The following is a 14,854-nucleotide window of genomic DNA, read 5'->3' as shown; positions in this document are numbered from 1 at the left end:
GATGATGGCCGCGAATTCACCCAAGCGGATATGTGTTTTGAAACCTTTTTAAAAATTCCGTGAACGGGAATGAATTCTCTTTGATCTTCCGGGACAAAAAGTCAAGCCTATGTCCGTCCCTGTGAAAAAAGCTCCACGTGCATAAAGGTTTTAAAAATCTCATGCGAGCTCTTTTTTCTAGGGTAAAAAGTAGACTACGTCCGTCTCCAGGACATATCTCTGTATCAAAAAGATGATGGCCGCGAATTCACCCAAGCGGATATGTGTTTTGAAACCTTTTTAAAAATTCCGGGAACGGGAATGAATTCTCATTGATCTTCCGGGACATAAAGTCAAGCCTATGTCCGTCCCTGTGAAAAAAGCTATCTCATTACCAAATTATGTCAAAATCGGTTTAACAGATGGGCCGTGAAAAAACACATATTCACATTTGGAAGTATGGATTAAGTAAGTATGGATGTGTATACTGAATGGAGCTATTTAGCTTGTTGTCTAACTTTTTAATCATTAACAACTTGCGATGTTTGGGAAACCGGTAAATTTTTGAACAAAAAGAAAATATTAAATTTTCCTGAAAACCTCTTAGCTGATATGAGTTCTATGTGATTTTTGCATTACACAGATATCCCCTCAGGTTCTTATATTTTAAAGTGCTTTTTCTGATCAGAAAACGCTCAATAATAAAATAACTGAATCCACATTACTTTTTACTGATTCCATGATTAATTGGTTATAGACCTAGTAAAAGCTAAAGTCGATGTTTGTAATAAACACACAATGCAATTATTATTTACATTAAAAACATTTTTATTTTATTGGTAGCGCATTAAAACGTACGTATCTGAATATTCAATTGGAATGTGTTTTAGGGCTAAGGATAAGTTGTAGGCGTAGAGAAGGTAATTAATTCATACCTCGAAGATTCTATAGTAAGTAGGTACTTTTATTCGTTATCTTAAAACTTTTATATTAAATCTAGAAAATACCTATAGAAGTTTACATACTCGTAGGTACAGTGGTTTATAATATTTTGCCAAACGGATAAATCACATATGTAGATCGATCGATACAGCATCCTACTGTGCTACTATCGATATTAGTTTTTTTAGAAAGAATATTAGCTAAGTGAATTGCTGACTAATATCTCCCTTTCCCCTCCCATTAAGTGTAACGCTTGTGCTAGGAGTAGGTATGACAACATTGCAACGGGTGGGATTTGAACCGGCGACCTTTCGGTTTTCAGTCCGCTCCATTAACCGTTGAGCTATCGAGACTGCAGCATTTTTGCCTTTTTGTGTATGAATCGATTACTTTTTAGTATATCGTATGATATTATAGTGATATTTAAGGCAGAAAACATAATAAAACAATGATATGTAGGGCACAATTCACGAATTTATTAAATTCACGAATTCATTCGAATTAACAGCAACAAAAAAGTAATCAGTAAAAGTTACAAAAATAAAAAATAATATCCCGTAAAAAATAATATAATATAATATATTATATCTTTAAATAATCAAAAAATAACTCCTTAATTATTAACCGGGGTGGCGACGCTCCGCACAGCCCCCGCGCTAACCCGGTGCGGGATATCGTGGTTGTGCGGAGTGTCCTCCCTCCTCATACCCCGATTGCCAAGTCGACCTGTCGCGTACTATACCTATAGAAGCATGATTGAGTTGTTGCACGATCAAGTGGGCTGCCCCAGTACAGGTATAACTGACATTGAAATAAGTAACTAAGTAACTAACTGAGCCTCTTCTCAGGTTTTTACCATAGTCCTCCACGCAGGCCAAGTGCGGATTGACAGACTTCACACCTTTGAGAACATTATGGAAAACTCTCAGGCATGCATGTTTTCTCACGATATTTTCCTTCACCGTAAAAGCAATTGGTGTAAAATTTCTTAAAATGCATTTACCTAACTCCGAAAGTTAGAGATGCGTGCACGGAATCGAACCCCGGACTCTCCGAATAGAACGCCAATGTCTTAACCACTAGGCTATCACCGCTATATTAAGTTTCAAGTCGTTTACATGTACAGGGAAATCGATAATCTAGCATCACAATACGTAGGTACGAGCGAGCATTTCCTTTAGGTTAATGGGGCGAAACAACGCAGGCTGGCCGTCTCGCCACGCGCTATGTCGGTAACCTTACGGGTGTATTATATAACCGGCCCATCTCTTGCCTCAGCGGTGAACGCACCTATTGAACTATATTCATACGATTCTATTGATATTTAGCTGTTATTTTCAAAATTGATCGTTTGTCATTCGTCTGAGTAGTTACATAAGTCTTTTGAATAGTCTAGTACAGTTCGGATAGCATATAAGTAGTTTTTTTAGGGTAGCTCCCCTACATGTAAAGTAGGGATGATTTTTTTTTCTCGTCTACGCCATAGTGTTGGATATCGTTGAATAGGTCGTTCAAAAATACTGTGGGTGTGGGAAAACACAAAATTTTTCGATTTTTAGATCCGTTTGTTAAATATGATGTTTTTAAGTGCTAATTTTTATTAGAGTCAAGTGCCCCCCCCCCTCTATCAGCCAAATGGTAGTATAGAGGAACGTGAAAAAATTCACAGCAGTAGTATACATAATCAATTTTAAAGGAAAACTATCATGGCTAAGTAGGGTTCACAGGTTAAGGAGTTCTACGGAACCCTACACTGCGCGTGGCCCGCCACGCACTTGGCCGTTTTTTTTTTGTTTAAATTATTAATAATAATTAATAAGTAGTATGTTTTGTGAAAAACTAATCAAGTGCTAAAAATCCATACTAATATTATAAATGCGAAAGTGTGTTGTGTCTGTCTGTCTGTAAAATATCCCGAAAAATCAAAGAGTTCCCACGGGATATTTAAAACCTCAATCCACGTGGACGAAGTCGTGGGCATCATCTAGTCATCTATTAATCCATAAAGAGGCAAAGCTCCCATAAACGGTGACCTAACATTGTCATTGGTATGTGCGTACATCCGTGTGAAGTATGAATGCATCTTTCCTCTTGAATTGCTCATAACACCTTCAAAGTGAATGATTTTACTACTACATTGCTACACAATGTTATGGTTGAAGTTTGTGTATGAGTATATATTTTTGGAAAATTTGATATGTTACGACCCATTAAACTATATACTTTTTGTATTCCATTACAAATACAAATAGCCCTTGACTGCGATCTCACCTACTGGTAAGTAATAATGCAGTCCAAGATGGAAGCGGGCTAACTTGGAAGCGGTATCGCAGTTTTCGCAGTCACTGTACTCGAATGCTAAGTCGCATGGATGGCGGCTCGTCTTTGTCGGTAGGTGATAACTTGCCACGGCCTAAGCCTCCTAACAGCGTTGACCAAACACAATTTGGGAATACTAAATTACCAAATTGCTCCTGCCGGGAAGCGAACACGGGATCTCCCACATATTGTATGACCACGTCGCTCACCACTACGCCAGGGAGGTCCTTAAATTAAAGATTTCTTATTGTAGTGGTATCACAAGTAGTACTTGTAGTTCTTAAATCCATATTAAAACAAGAGAAGAAGAAAAACATTGAAAAAACGTGGTCTATAGTTTATTAAGATGCAAGTTATACTAATTGTCACCTTGACTTTATTGGAGATTATTAAAACCACTTCGTAAAACAAAACGTCGACTAAATATAGCGGGAGCCAGCGCGTGCCAGACCTTCGTTATTTTATAAAAGCTGAAAGTTTCTCTGCGTATTTATTCCCAACACAGGGAGGGACGTTTTATTTATTTATTTTATTAAAAATCACGCCATGTCCTACTAGACACCCTTTGGAAGGGGGTTGCCATGACACTAAGTGTCTGGTAATGCATGATGTAATTTTTAATACTATTCTAGAAAAATATAAAAAAATTAGACGTTATACTTTAACGTAAGATTTTTTACACCTTTATTACCTGTTATCTCCCAAAACCACCATAATCCAAACAAACATCTAAAGAAACGTCCTCCCAGTGTTGCGGACAATGCGCAGATAAACTTTTATAAAATAACGAATGTCTGGTACGCGCTGGCTCTAAGTCCGAAAGAACTGTACGTATGTATTTAAAATAACAAGTTTGGTTCATGTTTTTTTTTTATTAAAGTGCGTTTTAATTGGAATATAACATTATACCATAAGCCACGTTATTACATTATGTACTATCGTTTGTCTGTCACCCCTTCTGATAATTTTATTAACTTCGATCTGAAGCGTTGTTTAATTAGAAGACCATAGTTATGAAGTATACAGAAAACCGTAATGATTTGATGCAACATTTAAACATTTTATCTTCTATCAACAGATGAGGCTATTAACTGGCTCACTTTTTGTGCAAAGGATCAGCCTGGCTGTCCAGTGCAGAGATGCAGCTAGCAGTTGAAAATCTGTTTTAGAATTTACAGGGAAAGCCCTTTAATATGATACTCTACTTGGTATAGTTATTTTACTTTGAAAATTGAAAATAGTAATTATTTGTTCATGAACACATTTTTTGTGATGTAACCATAAATGTTAGATTTTTTCTTATAGTTGTACTATAAAACCTACCTACTTACCTGCCAGATTTCATGATTCTAGGTCAACGAAAAGTAGCCTATAGGTTTTCTTGATAGACAGACAGATAGACAGACAGACAACGAAGTGATTCATAATGGTTCCTTTTTTTTGAGATACGGAACCCTAAAAAGAGAATAGGTATAACTAATAGATGACATCAGCATTACCAATATTCAGTATGGAATAACGCAATGCCTGTCTCTTGCGGCTCTTCTTGCCTGCTGTGGGCCTTTTAGTCATCTCCTCATCATCATCATCATTATCATGATCAACCCATTGCCGGCTCACTACTGAACACGGGTCTCCTCTCAGAATGAGAAAGAAAACACAATAATTACCATACAAATATTGCAAATGTGACAGTGTATCTTACTATCTGTTTCCTTTCAATCTGTTCAGCTGATTTTCATGAAATTTCGTATGCAGAGATAGCTTGCATACCGTTGAAGGACATAAACGCTAGTTTTTATTTATTTTAAAGTGTGCCACGGGATTTTATAAACCTCAATCCACGCCGACAAGCATCATCTAGTACCGACTATAATATTATAGATACTTATAAAGATACCTACATTTTGGTTGGTTAGCTCATAATACTTAATTACTAAATTACTACAATCTTGTCATTCATAAACCATGGATAACTAAGAAATTTCTTTGATAATGAAATATCATCCCCAATATTAAGAGTTAAAAATTTTGATCCAATCACATATCTTAAAAAATAATTAGAATAGGTATACTTAGGTATCCTGTGCACGTTTTATGTTGGTCATCGTTATGTAGGTAGATTAGGGTATTGTTTGAAAATTGAGCGTTATTTTTACCTTTGACCATGTACTACGTAAGTAAAGGAAGAAATTCAATTAAAATCCTAAAATTCCGACCTGATATAGCAGATTCAGCATATGGCGACGACAAATCGGGTATGAAAGTGTGATGGCTCAGGGCAGAGCGCGAGTAAGTGGCAGGGGTGAAGTATATAAGAGAGCGCACTACTACCACTCTGACATAGTTCAGAGGAGACCACGTTCCTCGCTGTCGCACAAAAAAACCACAAAAACAACAATGAAAGTACTGGTAAGTTCAAAGTTCATTAAAGTAACTCATCTTCAATTCATTGATAAGAATCACTCACAGATCGGAGTTTTCTTTCACTCGTCTTGAGACATATTTTTTTTCTTTTAGAAATAGGTCAGTGTGGCTTTTAATGAAATATTGCTTTTATGTTTGTGAATTTCCGCAATCATCTGTTGCGAGATGCGGCACCTAATAGGGTCGGTAGACGAGTCGGTTGTTGAACTTTGACATAATGTTGGAATGCCTGCACCTAATTGTGGCATTCGGTACCTACATTCGTACTTACTTGGATATATTTTTATATTAACATTTTTAATTAGTGTTTTCTTTACTAATTATTATTTGAGTTATTCCTTTTTTTGATTAAATTGTGAACTTTAATTATAACCTTCATTACTACATACCTACATTACTAATTATTAATAACTTATTGAATCATATTAAACCGAAAAACAAATTGAACTATTTTCTAGATCATGTCAGAAACCAACAAGTTCAAACCAGAATTGTTCAAAGTTTCTTTGTAATTAGGAACGCTTATGGGACAAACAAACATAGTACACTATTTTTTATAAGTTTATTTCTGTAATTTGTACTTATTTCAAAATAGTTGTAAAGCCTCCAAGAAATTACGATTAACTTAAGTATTAGATACTTAAATTGCTATTCGAGTTCTTATTTAGGGCTTTAAGTATTTTAATTATAATTATAATTCATACTTATCATAAATTTCATAGATTGAGTTTAACATTAATTAGAGTTTTTTTTAATTAAATATAGTTTCTACCATCTATAGATATCAATTTGTAATGAGTTGTTGGTTCAGTTAATTAATTCGATTCTAATTTAATCTAGATTAGCCTGTAGGTATAGTTTTTTTTCAAAACTGCACAAAGCCCTCCCTCTGATTTTTCTATAACTCCGTTCTAGTTCCTTTTTTTTATTCGATTGCAAGTAAGCCCTTAACTTATCTGGTGGTAAGTGATGATGCAGTCTAAGATGTTTTTCGGGCCACCTATCTGTAAATTTAACAAATAGTAACAAATTCTATACCTATTTGTGTATGACTGAAGCTATTACAAAAGTTTAATGTAATCGATTCGTGTTTATGCAACAACCATGATTAATCTTACTACCATTATAAAACTCCAGTAATGAAACTGAACGTAATAATTACATCGAACAAATCATTACTGTTCATTACAGTGAATTACGCGTGCGAAAAAACACGTAATTAAAATGGGAAGTAACATAAGCCTCTTCATATTATTTTTGTAATTAATCGTTTCTAAGCGCCGGCATTTCTTTTGTTATACTTGTTTACTACTGCATACATAACCTCGTTTATGAGACGTTATGTTATACAAACGTCTTTTTAAGTTGTTTATCGAGTCAAATTGCATAATATTGCTTTCTGGGTTGTAATAATTTTGCTCTATGAGAAATATATTGCCGTTATTAAATGATGAACTATTAAGAGGGGTTTATTCGTAGCTAGTTAGTGTGCTCGAAACAATTGTAGTTGTTCTGTCATTTGATTATTCACCAATCAAACTTAATGAAATTTTGTAGATACCTTCTAGGAACTAATATCTATGTCAATGCTTTTCCAGATTTCCGTTAAAATGGTCAGTATCAAAAACGTTGGGCTCAAGTATTGCCATAAAAAAACTTTAAGCCCGTGTAACTTTAAAACTAGATAAAATTTTTAAAGCTACACATTAGTTCCTAGAAGGTATCAACAAAATTTCACTCCAGTTAGATTGGTTAGCCAGAATTTCGTAAAATAACGGGAATCTGGCAAACCACAGATAAAGATCTATAGTTTCTAAAACGTGTCAACCAAATTTCATGGTTGCTTAATATTCAAATGAGGATGAAACTACGTTTGTATGGAATAAGTGACAGAGAGTCCTCTGTTAATTGTTTTTGAGATATATTTTTTACCGGCTATTCAATATTTGCGGTGATAATATATTCTGACTAAATCTGTGACACTAAATTATTCATATATGCTTACCAATATTTAATATACAAATTGGATTAATGAGGATCATGGCCTTGACATATCGAACCCTTTTTCGTATTCATTCATTATAATGTAGAGACGATAAACATTCTTATAACGGGCTTGAGGAATATATTCGCTCTTTATTTAGTTTAACGTGATCTTACTGTGTAAATAAGATGTAAGATGACTATAATTAGATAATTTGTGATAAAAGGATGTTGACGATTAATACTTCGCAATTTCATAGAGTAGCATTGCCTCTTATCCTTATTTAACCATTTACAAACATTTAACCCTAGTAACATTTAACCTTAGCATTTAGAAGTGCGTGTTATACATTTAAGTTGTTGACTTGCTGGAAAAGATAGATTTCTTACGAAGGCCATATTATTATTTAAACCATTTGTCCAATATAAACATTTCACATACGTAATCCTTGTAAGAGTAGGTTTTTATGTCACAAGGTATTATATGACTAAAAACTTGCATAGTAGACATACTTCCTCTGGAATTTAATTTCAAACTACACATTATCTAATATTTTTTAAAATATTAAATAAACAAAATGTGTTATTCAAATTTAATTTGACGCTTCGTTTCGTTGACGCAAAATTTTGCGCTTCGTATTATAACTGTATCTATACGCATATATGTACCTACTTAGATCGAAACTTTTCTAAATAATTTAAACATACGCTTTTTCAGTTTCAAAATATGTAAGTACTAGCTGATGCCCGCGACTTTATCCGCTTGGATTTAGGTTTATAAAAATCCCGTGGGAACTCTTTCATTTTCCAGGATAAAAAATAGCCTATGTCTTTCTCCAGGTCTGGCAAAAAATTACGTTAATCCTTTGCTCCAATTAACCAATAAACCAACAAACAAACACACTTTCGCATTTATAATAAGGGTAGTGATAGATGCCGAATAATGTGACCGTCAGTAGATATTGCCATACCTAGTGGGTTGTAAAAGAAAGAAAGATCGAATGGAAGACCTTGAAGCACACTGTCATTTTGTTTCTATATTTTGTTCTGTGGGATAGGCTAAGGTTACAACCTAGCCTGTGATTTTACTTGTGCGGGCGCATCACAGTACCTCAAGTTTGCTTTGTACATACTTACCTACTACAAATTAGAATGTTTGAAAACCCTCAATGACATTGATCACATTATTGTTTTTATGTAGGGGTCAAATCATATTATCACTACGTATATTACAAAAATGCGAAAGAGTTTGTTTGCTGGTTTATTGGTTTATTGGTTTATTGGTATATTGGTTAGTAGGTACTTTAATCACATCACAACGGAGCAACGGATCGACGTGTTTTTGCATGGTTATAGTTAAAGACTTTGAGAGTGACACAGGCTACTTTTTACTCCGGAAAATTAAAGAGTTTCCACGGGATTTTTCAAAACGTAAACCCATGTGCACAAAGTCACAGGCATTAGCTAGTCCTAAATAAACATAACGATCTTTACGAGCTTAGACCATACAGGTGATTCGACATGTTTCATGAAATTTTGTTTTGTTAATTTCTTAACCTATCAACAAAAACTATGGCAAATACCTATATTTAATTTTTTTAATAATACTTTGAGGCAACTTCTTGGACGGATTAGCTGCCATTCAATAAAAACTACGCAAATAACCATATTTGATTTTTTAAAATGATAATATCAAGGCAAGTTAGGTCATAATAGTCACGATATTGTTACATTCGGAACGAGCATCATTGTGTAATAGCAAAATACCCGTTACGATGTTCAATGCTAAAGCGTTACAGTAAGTTAAGCGTCTCAATGAAAACAATGCCATAAGTGTGGATGTGTAAACTGTAAAGTCAATACATGTTTTACCGGGACCTGCTTTCGCCCAAAGGCGTGACGAACAAACCGAGTGTCGCAATCCCTCGTACCTATTGTATCTGCTGCTCAGATAAGCTATCTTACGACATCGCGAATATTATTAAGCTCTTCTCCGGCTGACACAATTTCAGCTCATTATTTTTTACAATAACGCAGCAATCATACATCATTTCCATTTGTATTCGATTTAACCTCATCATTAGCTGTTGTATATGGATCTTAAATGAATTGCTAGACTTATGACTTATTAAAGTTTTCTAGAACATATACATACATAAAGGTCAGTTATATTTGCGTCGAAATGGTTTAAAATAAATTAATATTGGAGGTTTCTTCGAATAAATTGACTCGACTAAGGGCCAGTTGCATATTAGGCGGTTAGCTACGTGATGATTACCCTTAAACTTTGACCATCAATAAAAATCAAGTGGGTTGCACAAGCCAGTATTCAAATCTCTATGATTAAGTTCAAGGGATCTCGAGCACTAGTAGTCCAAGTCCAAGACCATTGGGCGCATGCAAGACGTTAGCGCGCTTAGGTTAAAATGACCAAGTGCGCAACATAATTTATAGTTTCATGGAACATCTGGTCTAATACAGACAGTAGTTTTGGACTTGGACTAGTTGTGCACGAGATCCTTAAAAGTACAATTTCGGTCCAATATTAACAGACTAGAACTTGTGCAACTCATTTTGTGCAATTAATAATGATGTGCAAATAATAATGGGAACCACATGTGACGTAACATCAACTGCCTGGTATGCGACTGACCCTAAAAGTAAAATATGATTCCACTCTTTAGTAAACGGTTATTATCAGACGAGTGTGAGTAACCCGCCTACGTGTCGACTTGAAAATCGAAAATTTGCACTGTAGCATCTAGGCCCATACCATCTTCATATATATTATCGTTTAAATATAAATTAAGCAATGATTATTTTGCATTTCCAGGTTGTGCTATCAGCTGCCCTGGCGCTTACAGCGGCCGTTCCGCAAAGAAGGCTATCCTTAAATCCTGAAGGCGGGGACCAGCAGGCCGCCGAACAGAACTACAACAACTACCAACAACAACAACCAGAACAAAATATAAAGGACTTCAGGCCCAGAGTACAAATTGAGACCACTACATACATCCCCATTATTCATTTTGACAAAGAACAAGCCAACGATGGCAGCTACAAAACTTCGTAAGTAACTGCTGTATTTTCTTAATGTTGTTAAATACTGTCAAAAAAAATGCTAGTCAAATACTGTACAGTAACTTCTAATCATTTCAAAGCCTTATTTATAAGTACCGATTAAGTATTAGGTACCTACTTTAAATTAGGTGAATAATTCTCGAGGAATATTTATTTGACCTCATATCCATTGTCTATGTCTATGTGGCAGGCCACTATCAATATGTTACATTCTTCTCAGTGACAAATCTAGTAAAATATCGCTAGATTTAAATTGCTGTTTTGATATGGTAGAATACAAATATTGTATCAAAATTGCACTCAAAATTAAATTACTTTTTGCTGCCATTTTGCTCATACTGATTTTTTTCTCTATTCTTCTTTCGTAGTCACTTACTTTTTAAATGATATGTCAATCTAACAAAAAATATAATTTTATGTTTCGTCATTTTATTTTAAGCGGAAGTTTTAGAGAACCGGTTTTCAGACCAGACAGACAAAAAAATTGCTAACGTTTTATACTTATCTACTTCTCATATTATAACTGTAAATTATATAAAGGTAATTGGTCACATAAAAATATTTTCAAAGTTGTTAAAAATAGGCTTGCACACGAATAGTCTACCTAATTAAAATATTATTTTTTCTAGTATGCACAGACACATTAGAAAAATTTATACTTATCTAAATTTACAAAAAATATACACAAGGGATTATTCATGGACAGGGATCCAAAACAGTTGCGTTGTCTTTCTAAATTGCTAAGCTAAGCTCGTGGGCTAAATAAGCGCCAGCTATTGCGTCACCTGAAGTATGGACTGGACCAACTTCTGGGACACCACATTAATAAAATATTCTATATCCGATGTCTCAAAGTTGCAAATACAAACGCTCTAGTTCATCAATGACTGACTACCAATTTATAGCACTTGAGCGCGTGAGCAAATTCGGCAGCCGCACCTGGCTTTTGTGTCATATGCATCAAGTGAGGTCGTCAACGCAGGTCGTATCCTACACTAGTGTACGCTCCACCAGTCGCTGTACTATGTAGTCATTTTGTTCAGTTTATTGTCGTTGTCCTGGATAAACTAGAAGGTTAGAATTATGCAAGGATAGAGGCAGTGGCCAAAGCGGACTATAATATTGTTGATAGAACCGTGGCGATACGAGTAACTTCCACTTCAAACGTAAAGGCACATGGTGGTTGAAGTGACTATCGCAAAGTTAGTTAGACAGTTAGATATGAGGCAGTAGAGCTTAGTATCCAAAGTACAAGCATATAGTCACACGAAACGTTGTCCGGTTAACTATAGACCCCAAGCTATGTGATGGCAGAGAGTGTAACCGGTGATCCATTTATTTTTGAATACCACCATAATCCGCGCATTATTCGATATCGAGGTACAATAGGCTGAGCCATGACACCCGCATATGAAATTTACTCGCAGTTTATCCAATAGAGTCTGACATTCTGACAAAGATAACTCTCACCAGAAGAAGATACCTTCCATTCCAACCTTGCTTCCGCAAGTCTCTCTGCTTGACAGATTAAGGATGTAGTGCAGTAGAATGATAAAGCCAGAAAATAAACGATAGGAAAGCTGGAGCTCTATGCATATGCCTAAGCCCTTCGTATTTAAAAGCCAGGCTAACTTGAGTCCAGGTGCGGTCATCGAACTGAAAAATTTAGAATTTTGCAAAAAATGTCTTTAAAAATATATACCTACATTCTGGAGCATAAGAACATAAACACAAAATATATATGGCCATGTTTGGCTTTTTATCTAAAAGGCGCTGCTTAAATCTATTAAAATTATCTTATCTGATATTAATAAATTACAAATTATATTTTTTTCGATTTCAGATACGAAACTGGCAACAACATCCAAGCTCAAGAGGAAGGTTACTTAAGGAATGTTGGTACTGGTGACGACATTGTTCCAGCTCTGGTCCAGCAAGGATCTTACTCTTACACCGCTCCTGATGGCCAAGTAATCACTGTAGAGTACACTGCCGATGAATTCGGATTCAGTGTCAAGGGTGACCACATTCCCACCCCACCACCAGTATCTCCAGAAATCCAGAAAGGCCTTGATCTCATCTACGCCGGAATTAGAGCTAACGCGGTAAATATCAAATAAAATTTACCAATACCCCATATTCCATCAAATAAGCGTAAAATTTATGCTAAGAATAGATACGACCATAAATAGTGGGAGGCCTCGGGTTTAATTCCCGGTATGGGAAATTTGGAATTTTGTAATTTCTACGTTGTCTCTGGTCTGGTCTGGAGTGAGGCTTCGGTTGTGGTTAGTTACCACCCTACTGGCAAAGCCGTGCTGCCAAGCGATTTACCGTTCTGGTATGATGCCGTGTAGAAACAAAATAACAACAACTGAATTAGTCTTAAATCATTAGGTACGGAAAAAGTCTGCGGGATGAGATTTGAAACTAGGACCCTATGAATAATTTAAATCCAACTTGTAATTCGTGTACAAGGCTTTTAATACTTCAATATTAATTATTTTGCTAATTCACTCTTGGCTAGCGTGGCGGACTATATGGTCAAACCCCTCTAATTCTGAGAAGAGTGCTCAGTAGTTAGCTGGCGACGGGTTGTTGATAATGATGATGATGATTTATTATTCAAAGCATTGATGAAATCATGTAAGCCTTAGAGGTAGGACATATTACCAAGGCGTTTGTCGTCGTCTTAACGACGGCATTTTATGGTGAAATATAAAGGAGCGTAATATTTAAGGACCGCACCATCACACATCACGTAACACGCATTGCCACCACAAATGCTTTGCCACCACAAATTGCGGTCTACAACCACAAATGCTTTATCAACCTAGATTGATAAGGAATGTAGATTATTAATTGCCTATACTATTATTAACTTTTTTTAAATTTAATTCCAGGAACGTAATGCCCTTGAGCTTAAGAACAACCCTGAAGCCGCCAGATTACAAGAAGACAAGGCAGCTCTTGACTACAAAGGCTTTTATCACCAAAAGTAGATCGATCTGAACATTATCTATCAGTGAAATTAAATCAGTGACTTTATATTTTAACAAATCAATAGTACCTAGGATCACAAACTAACGTGTGATTAGCAACCGAGTGCTCTGTGAGCATAAACAAAGTCAGTTTAGAAATAATTAATTAGTACGTAATGAAAACCATCGCGCACCTTAGATTCACTAGGGCCATACAATACGTGCATTTGGAGATGTCGAGACTTCAATCTACTAACTGACAACAGATATTTTACAACAATGTTTTAGCGTGTTTTCTATTTTCGTTGCCATTTGATCTGAGATTTAGAAAATTGATGAGAATTAAGCTGAATAGTGTAGAAGTTTATTGCATATAGGTACATCATGACGTGGTAATATGTTTTAAGTTACAATAACTATAAAATATTTACATTGCAGTACCAGAAGCGGACAAAAAAGATGACTGTTATTAATTTTGTTATTAAATAAATATACTCATTCTCTGTGCTATAAGCTAGTGGACTCGTTGTTGGTTTTTGTTGAATTGTGATAGTGAATAGCAAAAACCAGTAGTTTTACTGTATGTTTGTAACTTTCATACTTTTGTACATATCTTTATGTAACTTATCATTAATTTCTATAAAATAAAATGTTAAAGATTGACTACCCTTATTTTATTAATAGACGAAATACTTAAGAAGTAGCCTTAGAATAGTTACTATGAATATTCACGTAAATTTTCTCTTGTCTCTACAAAACTATAGAATGTTTACAACAAAGGGATTCTATAAAATAATAATGTTCTAGCAAAATAGTACTGGATCTTCGAATATTCATTCGCCTCTTGAAAGCTTTTGATTTCCAAAGTTTCCAAAGTTCTTTACAAACAAAAATCGTAAATGGTTACTAACTAACGGTAAAGGTTAACTTTTCGAATAGGATTTTTGATAAAAATGCTATTTAAATGATTCAGATTTTCAGCATCCTGATTGTGTAAGGCTTACGTACCACTTCATAATCAGTATCATGTTGTCATCTCAAACAAGATTACCTTGTTCACATCTGCTAAATTGGGCAGTTTTTGTTTGTCAAAAACCTTACAGGACCACTTTGATAATTCGACATTGCATTTTCGATCCTAA

General features: G+C 35.1%; 1 protein-coding gene across 1 annotated transcript; it reads left to right on the top strand.

Annotated features, from left to right (window-relative positions):
• The first annotated feature begins 5,596 nt into the window (after window positions 1-5,596).
• Window positions 5,597-14,357, top strand: LOC117982097 (endocuticle structural glycoprotein SgAbd-8-like). The gene is made up of 4 exons (XM_034968384.2): window positions 5,597-5,652; window positions 10,484-10,719; window positions 12,575-12,836; window positions 13,635-14,357. Exons 1-4 carry the CDS (start codon window positions 5,641-5,643, stop codon window positions 13,731-13,733), a joined length of 609 nt encoding a protein of 202 aa, XP_034824275.1. The 5' UTR covers window positions 5,597-5,640; the 3' UTR covers window positions 13,734-14,357.
• Window positions 14,358-14,854: the final 497 nt, after the last annotated feature.

This window comes from Maniola hyperantus, chromosome 5, assembly GCF_902806685.2.
Source record: "Maniola hyperantus chromosome 5, iAphHyp1.2, whole genome shotgun sequence".
NCBI lineage: Eukaryota > Metazoa > Arthropoda > Insecta > Lepidoptera > Nymphalidae > Maniola > Maniola hyperantus.
This window is presented reverse-complemented; position numbering and strand designations above follow the sequence as displayed.